The sequence below is a fragment of the Talpa europaea genome (assembly GCF_964194135.1).
Source record: "Talpa europaea genome assembly, chromosome: 6".
Classification (NCBI taxonomy): domain Eukaryota; kingdom Metazoa; phylum Chordata; class Mammalia; order Eulipotyphla; family Talpidae; genus Talpa; species Talpa europaea.
Window position 1 is genome coordinate 12,436,026 of NC_140072.1, and position 16,975 is coordinate 12,453,000.

The following is a 16,975-nucleotide window of genomic DNA, read 5'->3' on the forward strand; positions in this document are numbered from 1 at the left end:
GTCTGATGCCTCATTTCCACGTAATACTTTTTATAGCCCTGAAAATGGAAACCTTGGCATCCAAACACAACCCAACGTGGTAACACTAATACAAGGCACTGTGCTATGGGGTTTGGTTTATAGGAAGAAATCATGTTTGCATAGTTTGCTAGCGATTTAGTGTGCAATAAAATAGAGGGCTCCAGCGTGCGTGGCCCTGTGATGCGTGAAACCCGGACGCTCTCCAGCCCCGGGTGGCGCTGGCAGCTGCGTCTTCTCCAGCCCCCACCGGGCGGGCAGATCCCTAGGGCTCCTACAGAAGAGTTTTTTGCTCAAAAAGTTGCAGGTCAAAGCGGACCCAGACCTCCCCGGTGGGGACCTCGTGCAGCAGGAGCCGGCGGGTTGTAGGGCCTTTGCTTTCCTGTTCTGTTCGGATTTTTGCCAGTGGAACTTCAGTACGACCCAGGAAATCTGGAGAACAGATATTTTTGAGTCAGAAGTCGTCGTCTTTATAAAGCTGTATGAAGAACTACTACACGGGAGTGTCTGAAACAGGATTCACAAAACTTTCAAATCCAGGACAAGCAACATCTTTTATTAAAGGCTGTTTGTTCTGTGAGAGGCTGTGTGTAGAGGGCTACCGATCGTGTGAGGGAGACTGCCTGCTCAGAGCCCTGTTTCGGGCCAGGGACGGTCTCCCCCTCAGCAGGTGCCAGGAGCCCCAAAATCCCATCGTGTGTGTATGTATGGGGTTGAAGACCTAACATACACCTTAACAGACCTAAAACCACCCCATCCGCTGCTGCCCAGTGTGAGCTGCTACTGACCACAGCCCACATGGCTTCCAGAAGGTGGGATGAAAATAAGGTCAAGCACTGAATCCATACCTAGATTCTAGAGCATTGGGGACCCTTCAGCTCCCCAGCCGAGTTATACTTTACCATCTGGTGAAAACTGGTCTCTGTCAAACATGGTGAGACACAGCACATCTTGGTAAAGATCCTTAATAAAGAACTGGCAGTTAAAATTCCACTTGGGGTTTAGTGTGTCCTGGAGGGTCCTGGTGGTGTAGCTCTGGGAGCCCATGCTGATTTCACAGTATGGGTTGCTCTTTCCTGAACAAAAACAAAAGACACATGAGGCGAGTGTAGATGAGAGACTGACAGAAAGGCCTTCCTTGAGCAGAAGCAGGATCCAAATGGATGCTCCCTCTAGAGACCACAGCAGCAGGGGCCACTGCCTGGGGACTCCCAGCTTGCCCAGCCCTGTGCTAGGAAGGGAGCTAGGAAAGAAGACAGAGACATTCACTTCTCTGGTCTCTGCTCCCTGTGCTGACAGCCTCAGAAATCCGGGGGGGGGGGGGGGCACTGAGCACATTCAAACACCAGGACTGTCCCCCACAATCTTGGGCAAGCATCTGTCCACTTGCTTCATGCTTTCTCCATTCAGAAGCACAGGGGAAGGAGGCCTTGGTACTTACTGGGGAAACGGAGTGATGATAACATCAGTCCAATAATCCTATAAGTGGCACTAGAAACACTTTTAAAAAAGTATCCCATTACCTAGTGCCCAGAGAGTCATTAGCAAAAGCAGGGCAGCTAACCCCTCTGTTGAATTAAAGAAGCATTTACCGTTCGGCTTACAGGCTTTTAATTCTGTCGCTTCAATGATATGCACCATCAGACGCCCAATGCCAGAATTCTTCTGAGAGCGAGCTAGGAAAGAAGACAGAGACATTCACTTCTCTGGGAATGCAGAGCGCGCAGCGATGGAGGAGCTACAGCTCCTCACAATCTGTCTTTCTAACCAAGCCTCACACTCCCCAGCCTCACCTGTCACTGCACTGGGCCTGGCCGGCCAGCTGGCATCTGGCTGTGTGGCCTGCGAGGCATGCCTTGGCCACTATCTCTACTCATTAACATCCTACTCATCCTTCAAGATGTGGGTCCAATCTCAACCCTCCCTGCGATACCCCTGCCCTCCTCTGTGCATCCAAGTCCTCAGCTTACGAGCATCCCACAGCATGCTGGGCCTGAAATGCTGTGCTGCCCCTGTCTCCAAGCCACTGTATAGCATGGACTGTTTATTCATCCCTGTATTAGCCCTCAATTGCCTAACAAATAGTAGCATTAATAAAATACTGCATTATATTCATTTAGCATTTAAAAGCAGGTAACATTTATTGCATACTTCCTTTGTGTTAGGCATGTGCTAGGCCCTTTTCGTAAGTCAATTTCCTCGTAGGGTAGCCCTTTTAAGCTGCCTCCCATACGTGAAAAAGTGGAGACCTAATGTGGTCTGTCACGCGCTCCAACCACATGCTTCTAAGTGGCAGGGTCAAAATGTAAACAGCAGATATCAAAGTAATTTCTGAACCACTCACCATAACCCCAATTATATGTAATCACCAGCTTATAAAGTAGTTTCACTGAAGGCCTTTTTCCATTGAAGGAGGTACTCAAAACTGCTTTCTTAATGTGGAGAGAAATGAAGCAGTGAACTCACATTATCTCAGTAAGTGTGAAGTCACTGAAGTAGGTTTGCCCTCTGGGGTTTAAAAACTAACAAAGAGGCTGCTTGGTGTGCTACTGATTTTTCAAAATTTGGGGCAAATGGGAGCTTTTCTAAGAGAAGGGGCCCACCCCTCCCTCAAGCCCACCTCCCACCGCTGCACTCAGGTCCCCTGCAAGGCAGGCTGGAGCACGTCCATCTCGGAGGGCCTGGTGAAGGCTAGCACGGGGCCTGGCACAGAGTAAGTAATCAATAAATGCCCGAAGAAATTGAACATGTAGGAAATACAAAACAATATGTACAGATATTGATGTTAGGCCAAACATAGAAAAACTTTGATTGACATCGTAGGCCAATTAAGAGATCATTATATGCTTTATGAACGATTCAATCATTGATTTTTCAGTAGCAAGCCTTTAAAGGACCATTAAAACAAGATTCAGTTAGCAAAAGCTGATATACACATACCTTTCAGGAGTATATAACAAAATAAGAGAAACCTGAATAAAAAAACATAAAGAGCTGCAACAACAGCAGCGGACACAGGGGACGGGCTGCCGGGCAGGGCGCTGGGCTCCGGGTGGCCCTCTCTAGGCCGCGGCGTGGCAGCCAGAGCCGGCAGATGGCAGAAATGGGGCTGGGCAATAGGTAAGACAGGGAATTCACTGGTAAGAAATGTGCCCTAAATCCAGGAGGCAACAGGGAAGATGCTTACGCAAGGCCCTGTGAAGAGAATCCATCACTGAGCTGTCTGTGGTCGGGTGGGGGGCTGAGGGTCTTCCTGGGGCTGTGTCACTGGGGAAGGAAGGGACTGAGCAAATGGGGAAGAACAATGGGAGAAGACACGGCCTGGGACAGGGACTGGAGGGGAGGTGAGGGGGGTCAGAGAGCCTGTGTCCAGTCTGGTGGACGAGGACAAGACGGCCGCCCACAGAGATTCTCGGAGGAGCAGTGAGTTCTGGAAGGAGTTACTGAATCCCACCGGAGACAGCAATTTATCTCGGGCACCCAGGAGAAGGGGAGCAGGGTCCCTCTGGACAGTGACCAGATGAAGCCCTGGGAGGGAGTGGCCAGAACTCCCAGGACAGGGAAGAAGAGGAGCTTGGAGGGGAGAGGGCAAAAGATCAGGTGCAGGAAGACTCTGGGGTGTTAGGAAGAAGGAGAAGGGGTGCTGACTCCCTGCCAGAAGGCACAGAGAGCCCCAGGAGGGGGAGGGAGGAGGCTGCTGGCCAGGTCACCGTGTCTGAGAATGAGCCATTCCCACTGAGCGACGGGAAAGCAAGGGGACGGAGGCTGGTGAGCCAGGAGGAGGCAGAGACCTTTAAGAGCCAGAGCCTGGTGTCAAGGCGGGTACAGATGGATCTGGAGGGGGACGGGCAGAGGCTGGTGCGGGAGAAATGGGCAGAGTGGTTGTAAGCTGAAGGGAAACAGGCCACAGAGGGGACGTTTGCTGGAGCAATATGGATTGAGCAGAGATGGGGCTGGGTGCCCACAGAAAGACCCCTTTCCCGGAAACAGGTGAAGAATGAGTGTGGAGGGAGGACGTACAGGGAGCCGCCGTGAGAAGGGAGGCCCTGGAGTGTGTGCGGGACCACGTGACATCTGTGTAGTGGGGGGAGGTGGTCAGGGAAGTCCAGAAGGTTTCACTCAGCTGAGGGGGCAGCAGGAGTCAAGCCAGCCTCCTTCATGGCTGAGTCTGGCCTGTCACAGACCCACTCACCCCACTGTGACATGGCAGGAGCAGTAGCTGCGTCCTGAGGGCCAGACCCCACCGCCCCGGCCCCTCCAGGGCCCCACCAGCTACCTTGATAAGCCTTCTCCCGCTTCTTCTTCTCAGTGTCGATGTACTGCTCGGACGCAGCCTTGATCTTCTGGACCCAGGCAGTCCTGGAGGGAAACAGAGCATGCGTGGAGGCACCCCACACCCTCTCAGTGCACCGGGGAGCCCTCACGCCTGCTGCTAACCTCGCTGCGATGAGTTTCCAATCACAGACTTAATACTAGCTCAGCTGAAAGGCTCTGCTAATTGAAGACAGAGCTGAGAATTTCTAGACAGATCCTGATGACTTACAAAACCTGGGACACCTCCAAGGTGCAGCGGGCAGGGATAGGGTCTGCGGTGCAGAGACCCATGGCAGGAGAAGCCCTGCTGGGCCTGCAGAGGTGCTGCTGGCCACACCTGAGGACAGCGAGAGAGGAAGGTGGCCCACACCCAGGGGCTGGGAAGCAGAATCTGGCTGCAGAATAGTTCCTGTAGGGGTCCAGGAGGGGCCTGAGGCCCAGAGGCTTGAGGGCCTCAAAAACCAGAGGAATTCAGCAGGAAGTGGGGGTGGGACCTGCTATTTGGGAAGATTTTGGCCAGAGACTAGAAGCCAGGAGGTGCTAGGTGTGGAGGCAGGGGACTTGGCGTGAGAGGCTGGGGATAGGGAATCAGGGGGACTGGAGCACAGTGTGAGGGGGGATCATGGCAGCGGCTATCTCCTGGACTTCAGGGCAGGTGACTCGTGGTCAGGACTGACCTCTCGTTGATGTTGTCTGTTCGGAGGGTGTAGACTCGGTCAATGTGAGAAATGTGGAAGACCGGCTCATCGCTGGAAGGGTCGGTGGGCAGTTTCACCAAGACTTCATTCAGGAAAATGGGCTGAAAGAATCAGGGCCGAAAAACAGGCCGTGAGTCACTCTACCCGCCGACACCCAGAGTCCTGTCTGCTCTCAAAGGTCTAGGGGAGAAGCCTAGAGTCTTTTACTCAGGAAAAACAAGACTGACTCCATTTTGTGCAAGTCACCAGCTGGGGCTGACTGGCTGGCCGAGTGTCCAGCTCTCCTCATGAGACAGGGTCCCTCCCCGGTGCACAGACGCTGGCACCGTGCGGTGGGCTGGGTTTTACAGAGGACCGGATGCTGAATGTGGACATGTGTCGTGTGTGCCAGGGAGGAGCTGGGCCCAGAGCTGGCATCGGCTGGGACTGACAGACTCATGAAGGCCTGGCCACATGGGGCCTCATCCCTGGAAGGATGCATGAGCCTTCCGGAAGAGGTGGGCGTCCCCAGAGGACAGGAAAGGCTCGGGTATAGGAAACGCCTGGCTGTGCTTCTGGGGCCACTGCTGGGGCCGACACTCACTGTCTTATACATTTTGAATTGAGCGTTGGACTTGGAGCTGAAGAGTTTCTCGGAGCCGGAGGAGACGGCAAACTGCTTGACCATGCAGGTGAGAAGCAGGAAGTCGTTGAAGAGGAACCCGTGCAGCTCCTTGTTGCTCTTGGTCTTGTACAACTTCCCGCTGTGCAGAAGCTTCCGGGGCCCCAGGCAGTTGGTGAGGGAGTTGAAAATCAGTTGCTTAAAGAGAAAGACATTGTGCAACCGTGAGTCCCGGCAGAAACCATTCCCGCACCCCCGGGGGGCGAGTGCCCTGGGCCCGGAGGGTACTGGGGTCGAGCTCTCTTGTCGGGAGCATGGCTGAAATCATTCACCTCTACACAAAGGATCCTCACACAGCTCTCTCCGGAGCGTCAGCCGGGACAGTGACAGAGACTGTTCTGCCAAGAGAGCACTCACTCTACCAGCTGAGAGCTCAAACATAAATGTCAAGTCTTCTCTCTTTACACAAAAGGAAGATGACAACGCAGGGAGGGCGGGGGAGCAGGGGCTGAGGTGCAGACTGTCCGCACGGCAGGCCTGGACCTGGCTCTGCATGCAGAGCAGCCTATGGCACAGACTCACCTCTGCGAGGCCTTCGCACTGCACGTGCGCCTGGATCCACTCCAGCCGGTCTGAGTTCTCCTTCTCCCGGACCCCCTCGTTGACCTGCGAGCAAAGCTCCTCCGCCCGCTCAAGGGCCAGCTTCAGGGAGGAGTGGTCTACGTGGGTCTCTGGGGTGTTCTCCAGAATCTGAAAGGGAGGACCTGGTCATGTGGGGTGCACCGTCTTCCGCCTGGCCCCAGCTTCCCGGTGGCCGCCATTATGTGCTGCGGGCTGTGCCGGGTGCTGGAAATGGGGTGGCCAGCCCCTGGGTTCCACCAGCCCCTGGTTTCGGCCCTGGACAGGCTTGTGGGCACTGCAGTTCTTGGGGAGACAGTGACTCAGATGCAGGGTGGGGTGCAAGGGCTCCACTCTGTGTGCCTCTGGGTGGCAGTTGTCTTTCATCCAGTGCAGGTGCACGGCTCTTGCATACAGTTTCAAATGTGAAAAAGCCCTGAAAAGCTATTTTTTTCCAATATTCATTTGGTGGCAAAACCTAAACTGAAGAGATGTATTTATTTACTCTATTTTCAGTGACGGTTCATATTTTGTATTTGTTTCTAGATGCTGCCCAGGCTTTATTGGGGTGTCTTATCACCTATAGTAGTGGAATTACAATCTGAATTCTAAAACACACTTGACCCAAAATATTTCAGATAAGGGGCCACTTCTGTGTATGAGTGCAAGAGTGTGGTATGAGCACCTGGAGCACGAGACCTATTTTGAGTTAAAATGACTTACAGACAAAGGTCAAGGGATGATTTTAAAAGCAAGCCTTATTTCTACTGTTTTTTCATTGTAAGGTGCTTAAAATTACATCAGTGATTACTTGTGGAAAATCTGCCTTCTCCTTAGAAAGCATATTGGTTCAAGAGGCCCACATTGCTTATGTCAAAAAGATGGATGGACTTTCAGAAGGACTGTTGAGTCAGCTAGCTGGCATGGGACACGGCGAGGGGACGAGCTCTGTTTAGGATGTGCTGGGCTGTCGACTCCGGGACTGTGCATAAAGTGTTGCGTCGATAGATGAATTTAGATCTTCAAGAAAGACTGGCGCTAAAACTGGGCTAAGGGTGGACTCTGTGTGGGCCCTAGAGGGCCTTCTCCCTGCTGGCCAGACACTCCTCGTGACTAGGAGAGGCTGGGAGTTCTCCTGGGAAGGGGTGACAGGTTAACAGGTGACATGGGATGCCTCTTATTTGATTGTCCAGCAGGGCTGGAATCAGACCACATGGCAGCGTACCCGCCCCTGTGACCTCAAAGGGCCTGGCTTCTCTGCCCCAGCCCGGCACTCACACTTCTGATGAGGAGAGGGTAGCGGGTGATCCTCTGCATGGGCTTCAGCAGGAAGCTGGAAAGGGGCATCCCCTTACACCGAGGGTCAGATGCCAGCTTCTGCAAAAGAAGCCAGAGGTGGGTGAGGAAATCACAGTGAAAACAAAGGCGACACTGGTCATACTCCTGACTTCCACACCTTTCTAATTTCTTTCACAAACTCAGGATCCAAAATGATCTGCTATCATGTGACAGCAGCAAATCTCTCCCAACGTGGGCCAGACCCAGCAGGTGCTTTTCCACCGCTTCTTACATGCGTCTGGCAGCCTGTGCCATCACACCCTCTTTCGCGTCCAGAACCACCTCTCGGGGCTGTCTTCCCTTCTGCTGATCTCCCCAGGCCTCTTCACTTCCTCCTCCCTCTCCTCTACCCACACTTCCGGCAGGTGCTGCCCATGCCCCCCTGCTGTGGACTCCCAGAGCAGCACCCAGACATCCTTTGGAGTCTCCCACTTGCTGCAGTATTCTCCTCACTCAGTGTCCTCGACGCACCCCAATCTCTACACAGCTCCAAATGAAGTCCTCTTCTTCCCTCATAAAAGCCTCCTCCTCTAACTCTCTCTGGCTGAATTGGCAGCACGTCCTGCACACACCTGCCCGGAGTCACCACTGACACCTTCTGCTTGTCTGGTCAGTGGCTCTCCAGCTCCCCCACCTCATTGTCCACGCCTCATTTCCTCTTGTCTCCTTTCACTCATCCATTTACTTTAAAATTTTAGTTTATCTTCTTGCATTTTATACATTTAAGTAACCTGTTATATTCTTTCTGGAATGAACATAAAACACTATTTATAAAATTAAGAAAGTGACATCCTGGATGTTTGTTTCTGGAGTTTAAGTAGCTGACTCAAGTAAGCAGGTTTTTAAAAAAAACACTCTGCTTAGGTGGGCAAAACCATGGCCCCAGTGCCAACAAAAATCAATTCAACAAAAAAGGTCACGCAGAGCAAGCAGAAAATTCCTTGCCAGATTTGTGTTTCCTTTGGAAACTGATAGCAGGCTCCCCTTCTCCCTCACTGAGCTGCCTGACTGTGCCTGGCCTGCAGGGGCACAAGGACGCCCATCCCCGTTAAGATGCAGGCAAGGCCCCAAACGGAGGTACCTTTAAAAACTCTTTGAAGTCCGCGTCTTCATCGGTCTTCTGTTGTAACAGAGTCGCCCCATTAAGCTGGCAGCTGCAGAAGCGGATATAAGCCTGCATGTGGGCCAGCTCGGTCGCCAGGATGTCCCCGATCATCTGCACAGGCATCTTCTCACCCCCAGTCTTCTTCCGCACGCGCAGGGCCCTGCAACCGACACGCTCTCTCACTTCCAGTTTCTAAGTGAAGGTTCTTGGTCAGTGAAGGATGACCCTTGTGCAGGGGACTGGTGGTAACAATGGCCAGTGAGGTACCTAAAAACCACTGCACCGTGCAGGAAAAAGTCAGCAGGAAGTGGAGGCAGCTTGGGCTTAAAGCTCCAGGCCAAGCCCATCTGTGTGAAGTGTTAGCAAGGAAGAAGGGGTGTTTCTAGGCTTTGGAGTTACTCTGGTATCACCTTATTTTCTTTCTAAGCTGTTCTTGGCCTAACCAAGGGGAAGGAAATTTCCCATACTCTGTAGGGAAAAAAACAAAGGGAGCAGGAGCCCATGGAGGCCAGCAGCATGTCCCCAGAAAGCTGCTGAGCCCCACAGAGACACAGCCACAGCTGGGAGCACCGATGTCTCTCCCAGGAGCCTGTCCTTGCAGGAATAAGGGACGGAAAATCACCCCAAGGGATGGAGCTTCACAGGGAGACTGAGGAGATGACCACTGGTTATGTCAGGGTTAGGAGCTGGGCTTGCTCCTGATCACCCCACGCAGTCCAGCATATTCTGGAATCATACGTGAAGATGTAGTGTGCTTAGTGATCTAACTTCTTTGTTTGATCCAAGTGTTTTCTTTGTTGTGTTTCTTTACTTTCTTCAATAATTATGGATTTAAGGGCCTCCCTGGAGATGCAAGGGGTTAAGCACCACACTATGAAGCAATCTGTGGCCTCTGCAGCACGAGTTCGATCCCTGGCTGGCCAAAGAGAAACCCACATGGAGAGGCAGACCTCTCCTGTCTCGCCCGCTGCTCCCTTCAGCAGTGTGTTTCAGTCACTCTTCCTGTTCTATTCTCTGTTCTGTCTCTGGTGGATCCTCTCACCGTCCCCCCGCCCCCACATCTCTGACCTGTACCCCCAGTTCTTGTGTGCATAAATAAATAAATCTTAAAAAAAAATTATGGATTTAACAATAAGAAACGACAAGTAAAAAGGGAGGGAGAGGGGCATAGCTGGAAGTGCCTTGGTTCAGTGGCCCTGCAGAGCTGTGTGGGGCTGGGGCTGGGCGTCCACTGGGTGACGTGGGGCCACGGACTCACTTCAGCAGCTTTGTGTTGGACATGATGAGCTCTTTCCAGTTAACAAAGATCAAGGCCATTTCTCCTTCAGTGAGAAAGCCTGACTCAGCCATCCGTTTCTGAAAAATCTAAATTCAAAACACAAAAGAAAGGCATTAGCTTAAGTGGGAATAGACAGTGTGTCCTTCAAGTCTCGCCCCCACGTCGCCTTGCCCCAGCCTCACCTCACTTTACCCCACTGTACTGTTAACTGTCTGTCCTGCTTCACAGCAGGAACGTTCTGTTCCCTAGCGCGGTGCCTCGCATGTTGAGTTCAACATGAGTCAAACCTCGGATAAAAGTTGTATGAGTTGGGTTTCTCTGCCTATCCATAGCCCCGTGTCAGCCTGCAGACGCCAGGACACCTGTGAGAGAGATGGCCTGGAGAGATGGTGGGTCTGTGTGGAGCCTGCTCCCCAAGGTCAGCGAGGCTCTGACTGTCCTTGCACTCGCTGACTGACGTGCAATCTGTTCATTCTCTTTACCTGCTTCGTGCTAACCTCAGCAAGGCAAGCAGAGGTGAAACACGGGGGCTCTGTGGGAACCTCTGTGGGAGTGGTAGAGAGGAGGCCTTGTCTGCGAAAAGTGCTGCTCACCCCAAATCCCTGACCCCACCTACTCCCCAGAGCATCAGGGAAAGTGGGTACAGTGGGAATAACCTCTTGAGAAATGGTAAAGTGACTGGCCTAAGGTGGTGCAAACACCCTGGCTACTCACCTGCTGAGCCGGGGTCAGAGTTACTGCCACACCTTCCCCGAGCCCCGAAGCACAGTGACCTGGCCATAGGGCTGATCTCGCAGGAGTTAACAAAGAGGTGGGGGCAGTTTTTCTCCTTTCCTTCTAGACCTCCTGTCCGACCTAGTCCATTCAGCACTGACCATACTGGGGCTTGGGGGTGAAGGATGCGCAAAGTCTTATGGGGGAGACAGAAATGGCCAACTGGGAAGTCTGGGACAGTGGGTGTGTGAGAGGAACAATCGGCCCGTGTCTGGGGTCCCAGTCTGCGATTAGGTAGACCGTGACTTTGGGGCCATCTTGCCGGGTCAGAGGCAAAAGGACACAGTCTCTGCCCCAGCCTCTGCTCCATGTGGCCAGAGAGGTGCCACACCTGTGGGGCCTGAGTGGGCCCCTGTTCACTTCAGGTGGTTTGCTTATCTGACTGGTGTTCTCATCTGAGCACACTTGGTGGGAACTAAAATCCGTGGAAAAAAAGTCGAGTGGAGCCACAGCCACACTTTGCTTCCTCAGATGGCAACAAGTGCTGCTCTAACAGCTGCCGCCAACTCAGCGCTTGCTAAATAGGCACAAATACAAACAGTGCACATGTGATAATTGGGAAATATTTTACAATATGCTCCTGTTTGCTTTTCCAGACTACCAAGGTCAGGTGAATGTTTCCGCTCCTCTGGAAATTCTGAAGTTACACAAGTCCTCCTCCAAGGCCCTCCTCGGAAGGTTGGGTGTCAAACAGAGTTAGGCCGAAATTTGAGGTAGATGAGGTTGGCTTTGGTGACTCACCTACTCTAGACCCTGGTCCTTCTCTGAGGGCCTTCTCCATTGAGACATCGGAGGCCCTTGTTCCCTCTCTCCACCCTGAATGACCTCATGTGTGGAAGGAGCTCTCCAGTGGGCCCAGAAGATGTTTGGAGGGCGTGTGACTCCTAGTGAGTTCACACAGTGGGGTGCTGCCAGCTTGGAGCGCCTGGTTGGCCTCCCTGGAAGAGACACCAGAGCCAGGCCCTCACCTCCACCACCAGCTGTAGGTCGTCCACGTAGCGCTCCTCGGTCTGAATCAGCTCGTGCATGTAGCCCTGCCTTTTCCTCTCAATTGGCTGCATGGTGTCCAGGGTCTGAAGATCAGCACACCCTACAGGAAAAGAGGGGCAAGTGTTAACAGGTTCTTTTAAGTCCACTATGTAGAAAACGGACATTTCTCGGGGGTGTGCTGGGTTTACAAGCATTGCCTTGGAAGAACCACACACACGGCATTCCAGAGGTTGCTGGAGCTGGGGCAGCGGTGCACACCTGCGGGGAGCAGCCTTAGCCACCTGCCACTTGAGGCCCCAAAGCTGCAAATCAGCAACACCTGCAACATTTTGATGTGGTCCTAGTTTCTAAGTAGCAGCGACTTTTCAGAAATGGCCTCAAAGACATTAGAACGGTGCTGAGCTTGTGGAGAACCTAAGCTGTTCCCTCCATCTCAAGACATTTTCAAAGATATTGAGACAATTAAAGAAATCAAATGCTTGAAACCAGTGTTTCCCCAAGGCAGGTCACGAGTTATCACTGGGTTGATGTTATTTAGTCTCTTAAATGCTGCTTAGGTCCAGTATTAAAAAAGAAAGGAAAGGAAGGAAGGAACTATCGTAAACTAGTGTTAAAAAACGCTGGAGACCTCTCTTTAGATCGCTCAAAGCAAGATGCTAAGTTAGAAAACCTATGTTCTCAGGACCCAGCAATTTCCAACAAGCTGCCTCGGCCCCACAAGGACAGAGCTGCTGGTTTGGGACAGACCCAGCCGCGGCGACTCCGAGAGTCCTGTGTGCTCACTTTGGATCAATTTACAACACACTAGGGCTGAGCTAAATGTCCAGTGGCGGAGTGATGTGATTCCAGAATCATTCAGTAGGAGGCCGAGGGCTTGCCTCTGGCACAGTGATATCCCGGACGCCTTCCTCAGACAGAAAGGAACAGCAGGCGGGTACCCAGAACTACCGCAGGAGGTGGCAAGCCAGCTGGGTGCTGTGGAAAGGGAAGAGGAAGACAGTGGAGCAGGGATGTTCCTGAGGACAGCAGAGAGGAGGGAACTCCTGGCAGGGGGCGGTGGGGGGTGTTTCAGGAAAGGGATGAGCCAGGGAAGCTCATCTGGGCCTGTAATGAGTGAACAAGGCCCCAGAGCCAGAAATGCAGACGAGGCTGGCCTTGCAAAAGGGGATTTCTCTTTCCGATTGTCCTTGAGTTTGTAGGTTTTGTGTAGGTTTGGGTTTACCGATAGGTCTAGTGAAGATGGCTTTTCTATTTTCTGCTCATGTTGCTGATAGCATTAAGAAAATTACACCCACGGTAAAATGAAAATTGAATGGAGTCGAGGTTAGGTTTGGCACCAAGAAGCAACCACTGGGCCACCAGCATGTTCAAAATCAGTGATGTGCTCTGGGGGTTGTATTTTGTAGTTCTGCCAGGAAGAGCTGTGGGGATGACCAAGTGTTTGGGACCGGCAAGGCTGACACAGATCCCTGTCTTCTGCGAGACACCGTGGCTGGCACCTGGAGGACTGGCACGGCCCACGAAGCGGCCTAGGGTCAGGGTCAGCGCTGACCCTGAATGTGGCCATCAGAACAGTCCCACGAGTGTTCCACAAATTTCACTCATACTCCATGTGCTGTTCATGTACTATTTTCTCCCTCTACATTTCCTCATGCTTGAGGTAAGTAGGAAATCCTGGGTTTGACGTGCTGGTGCTGTTTCTTCTAATAGTCACTAAAGTAAATATCTAACCATTAAAAGAAAGCAAGTCCTCCTGGGCACCGTTTGGCTTGCCATTGCGCTGTGCACCATGTGGACATGCATGTCACACTTTGGGATACAACTTACATCAATACATTAAAGCCCACAAGCACGGGGCTTTCTGTGGGTTACGCATCTTGGAAAACAAAGAACTTGGGTCTTTGCGGAGCTTCTCAGGCAGGGAGTACATGCCACTGGTTTTTCAGGATGGACGTGGGCAGATCTGTGCTCTAGCCCCAGCTGGGCCCTTTGCATTTCACGACACTGGTTCTTCAAGTTTTAATCTCTGTTCAAGTTTTCAACTTGACCACTACCCTCTCTTTCAGATGTTCTTACCTCTGAGGTCAGGGGTGAACATTAAGACATGATGCCCCTCTGACTTTCTGCTCTTTATCTCCCTGCTCGCTCATCCCTGTAGTTCCTTCCTGTGTCAGGGGTCTTATTTCCCCTAAGGCCAGCGTCCTTAGCTGCCCTTTCCTGAGAATCCTTCCACCTGAGCTTTCACTGGCTCCTGCTCAGTCCACGTGCTTAGGGGTCCCTCCCATCCCATCTCGACCACACTCCATTCAAGCACGCTCTTTCCGGCCCCACGAGGGGACTACATTCCCGGCCAATCCAGGCTCTCCATGTCCCCTCTCCAACTTAGGGTGCTCTGGTTTCTGTCCTGCCACTCAGCACACTGCTCTTGTGAGGGTGATGACACTGTTGGCGTTGCCAAGTCCAGTGACCCATTTCTGGACTCACGCCCTCCTCCACGTGCCCAACGACCCCTCTGAGTGCTTCTTTGGGCACCGAGTCTCTCTGGTCCAGCCCTTGCCTCTGCCCTCTGCCTGGTGTCTTTTTCTGTATGTCTGCCATGCCTGCCTTCAGGCTCTCTGCTCAACCCAACCCAGCAAATACTCCAGGATGTTCCAAGCCACCATCACCGGAACTAGTCTAAGAGGCCTCCTTGCTTCTGACCCCTACCCCTACTGTCCCCGCGTTAATCCAGCAAACCAGAGTTTCCTGTTAGAACAGATCACTTCATTCTATTAAACTCTCCAACGGATTCTCCTGAGCAAAAGCCAAAGTTCTTTCAAACAGCCCACAAGAACCAGAGCAATCTCCCCTGACTCCGGGGTTACCACTTTTCCTCATTTCCTCTGTTGTTTGCTCCTCCCTCTGTTGCAACACGCTGGCCTCCCTACCACTCCTCAGGCATTACAGATGCTGACGAGAAGCGTGAGATCTGGGAAGCTTTCAAAAGGTGAAGGACAAAAGATAATGTGTGACTAATACAAAGACGGCTTACTCAGGTTATGTCATAAAGTCCCAGAAACAACTCTTGGCCCATCCCGAGGAGAGCGATGCCACTGAACAATGCTGTTCTCTGTGTGCCAATGTCAGCAGAGTATCACGCCATGGTTTTCTGTCTGTGTTGAAGCTCAGTGATAAGAAGAGATTTTAACAGTAAAGCCAACTGACTAACCTCAGCGTACTTTCTAAAGGGCTGCTTTTAATACTGAAGTTTTATCAGGGCGCTAGAAAATTACTGGGTATCTTACTGATTAAAAGAATAGCCTTTTAGCTACGTGGCAAATATTGAGTGCAAATGAGAGGAGATAGCAAGCTTCCATTACAAAGCTGTAGATATCTGCGATTTTAATTTTGAAAATTTAAATAATTCTTTAACAGGTTTTTTAAAACTTCTTTTTGGATGCCTGTCCAACCTGTTGCATGGGGTATTGATTTAAGAAGTTCATATTGTATCTAATGCTTCAGACCATCAGAAGCAAAATATTTGGTTATCAGAAAACAGAAGTATTCTAGATCTTCCAAAAGCAAGTGTCTATAAAAGCAAGTGGGTAAAGAAAATTTTTATTGGTTTTATTTTTATTTTTGAATCTAAACAGGAAAAGGTCAAAAGCTTAAAAAACAGTAAAGACCCCTCAATGGCACAGAAGTTTAGATCTTAGCCTGATCAATCATGTAGTTCAGGTTAACATTTTTATCAGCTTCTAGACTGCCAGTTATGCCTGTGATTCAGCTGAAGGAATTAATGTGCTATTCAGAACATAGAGGATTAAGAAGAGATGTATGATCTTCCTGTTTGCCCAACATAGAATAATAATAAGTGTTAATAATAATAAGTGTTAGCAATGTGTATCACAATTTATGACTTCCGCTCACTCCTCTGAAAAACTGATACAACTTTGACCCCTACTGTATAAACAGATGGAAAATCTGAAGCGTGCTAGCTAAGTGATTTACCATAGAATTTAGACCTACTCATAATTATCACTTAACCTGGGTCTCCTGATTCAAGCCCCATGCTTTGAAATGCCAGGGCATTTTATGTGGTGTTCACACAGCAATCCTAGTAGAGGCAAAACACTCAAGATAGTGTTGTTTAAACTTGACCTGGGGCTTATGCTTACTGAACTTAATCCTAGAAGGAAAAAAAAAAAAAAAAAGATTTAGGTAAAATATTCTGAATACCAAATAGCACAAAAGTACTAAAAAAGCCAATAGGGCTCTTACTCTTTCTTCCTTAACTTGTCTTTGTCTAAGTGACATGATTAGTTCCTGACATACCCTTGGACTCTGTCACATGCACAATTAGTAGTTTGTATCTAATATCCAATTTTAAACCCACCACTCCACACATCTCAGCACAACTATTACTACAGCACTATCCTGGGGTACTAGGGGTTCCGAAAGCACCTATATACTTTTCTCGGTATTACTAAACAGCTGGCTACACCCCTAATTTTCCTCAATGGTATGATTACACAACCTGTATTTTCAACTTGTTTATGACTACATAATTGGATACTTTGTCCCAAACTGCTGACTTAGGACACACTGAGTCTGTAGCATCACTCTGATGTCATGGGGGTTACAGACCATCACTAATGACACAGAGCTCTCAGCAGCGGGTTCTCCCAGCACCTAGAAATGTAACTTGACCAGTTTGGTTTCATTTAAGCAGTTAATTCTCTTTACCATCTTCTCACATGTCTCCTGGAATTAACTGATGCCTGCTCTTATGATTGGGAATTACAGTAGCTTCCATTTAACAGAAAGCAGCATGGGGATGGCTAAGTGCCAGAGCTTTGGAGTCAGATCTGGACTCAGGTTCCAACCCCAGCACTTAATAACCAGGTCAGACATCAGAGTGTCCATCAGCAGACAGTGTTAGCTGTTAGATACTAGAAATAGCAGTGTCTATGCAACAGACATTGAACTAGTGCTTCATAAATCTCACAGTCTCATCTATAATGCAGGTATTTCTAGTCTCATTACACAGATGAGGCTCAGGCTCAGAGCGGTGAGCAGGGAGAGGCAGGATTCACAGCAGCCTGCCTTACATGCACTTTAGCACGTTCTTGAAGTGATTTTACCTTTTGACAACAGCATCAAGACATCTCTTTTAAGCACATCTTTCATAATTTATTGTTCTTGTTAAAACAAAGTAGAAAAAGTGATTATGAAGATAAATCACTCAATTAAAAATTATA

The 16,975-nt window shown here is 50.5% G+C and overlaps 1 protein-coding gene across 2 annotated transcripts in view; it reads right to left on the reverse strand.

The window, feature by feature from the left end:
* Positions 1-292: 292 nt before the first annotated feature.
* The window catches only part of ITSN2 (intersectin 2), a gene marked incomplete at both ends in the record, with an annotated part of 85,343 nt that continues 68,660 nt past the window's right edge, over positions 293-16,975 (reverse strand). For both annotated transcript variants that reach the window (XM_084235252.1, XM_084235251.1), the window contains 11 exons: positions 293-450; positions 921-1,094; positions 1,611-1,694; positions 4,295-4,377; positions 5,010-5,131; positions 5,614-5,829; positions 6,214-6,381; positions 7,528-7,626; positions 8,669-8,852; positions 9,951-10,057; positions 11,714-11,835. In XM_084235252.1, the coding sequence (XP_084091378.1) occupies positions 293-450; positions 921-1,094; positions 1,611-1,694; positions 4,295-4,377; positions 5,010-5,131; positions 5,614-5,829; positions 6,214-6,381; positions 7,528-7,626; positions 8,669-8,852; positions 9,951-10,057; positions 11,714-11,835 (1,517 nt within the window). The remainder of the gene's footprint in view (positions 451-920; positions 1,095-1,610; positions 1,695-4,294; positions 4,378-5,009; positions 5,132-5,613; positions 5,830-6,213; positions 6,382-7,527; positions 7,627-8,668; positions 8,853-9,950; positions 10,058-11,713; positions 11,836-16,975) is intronic.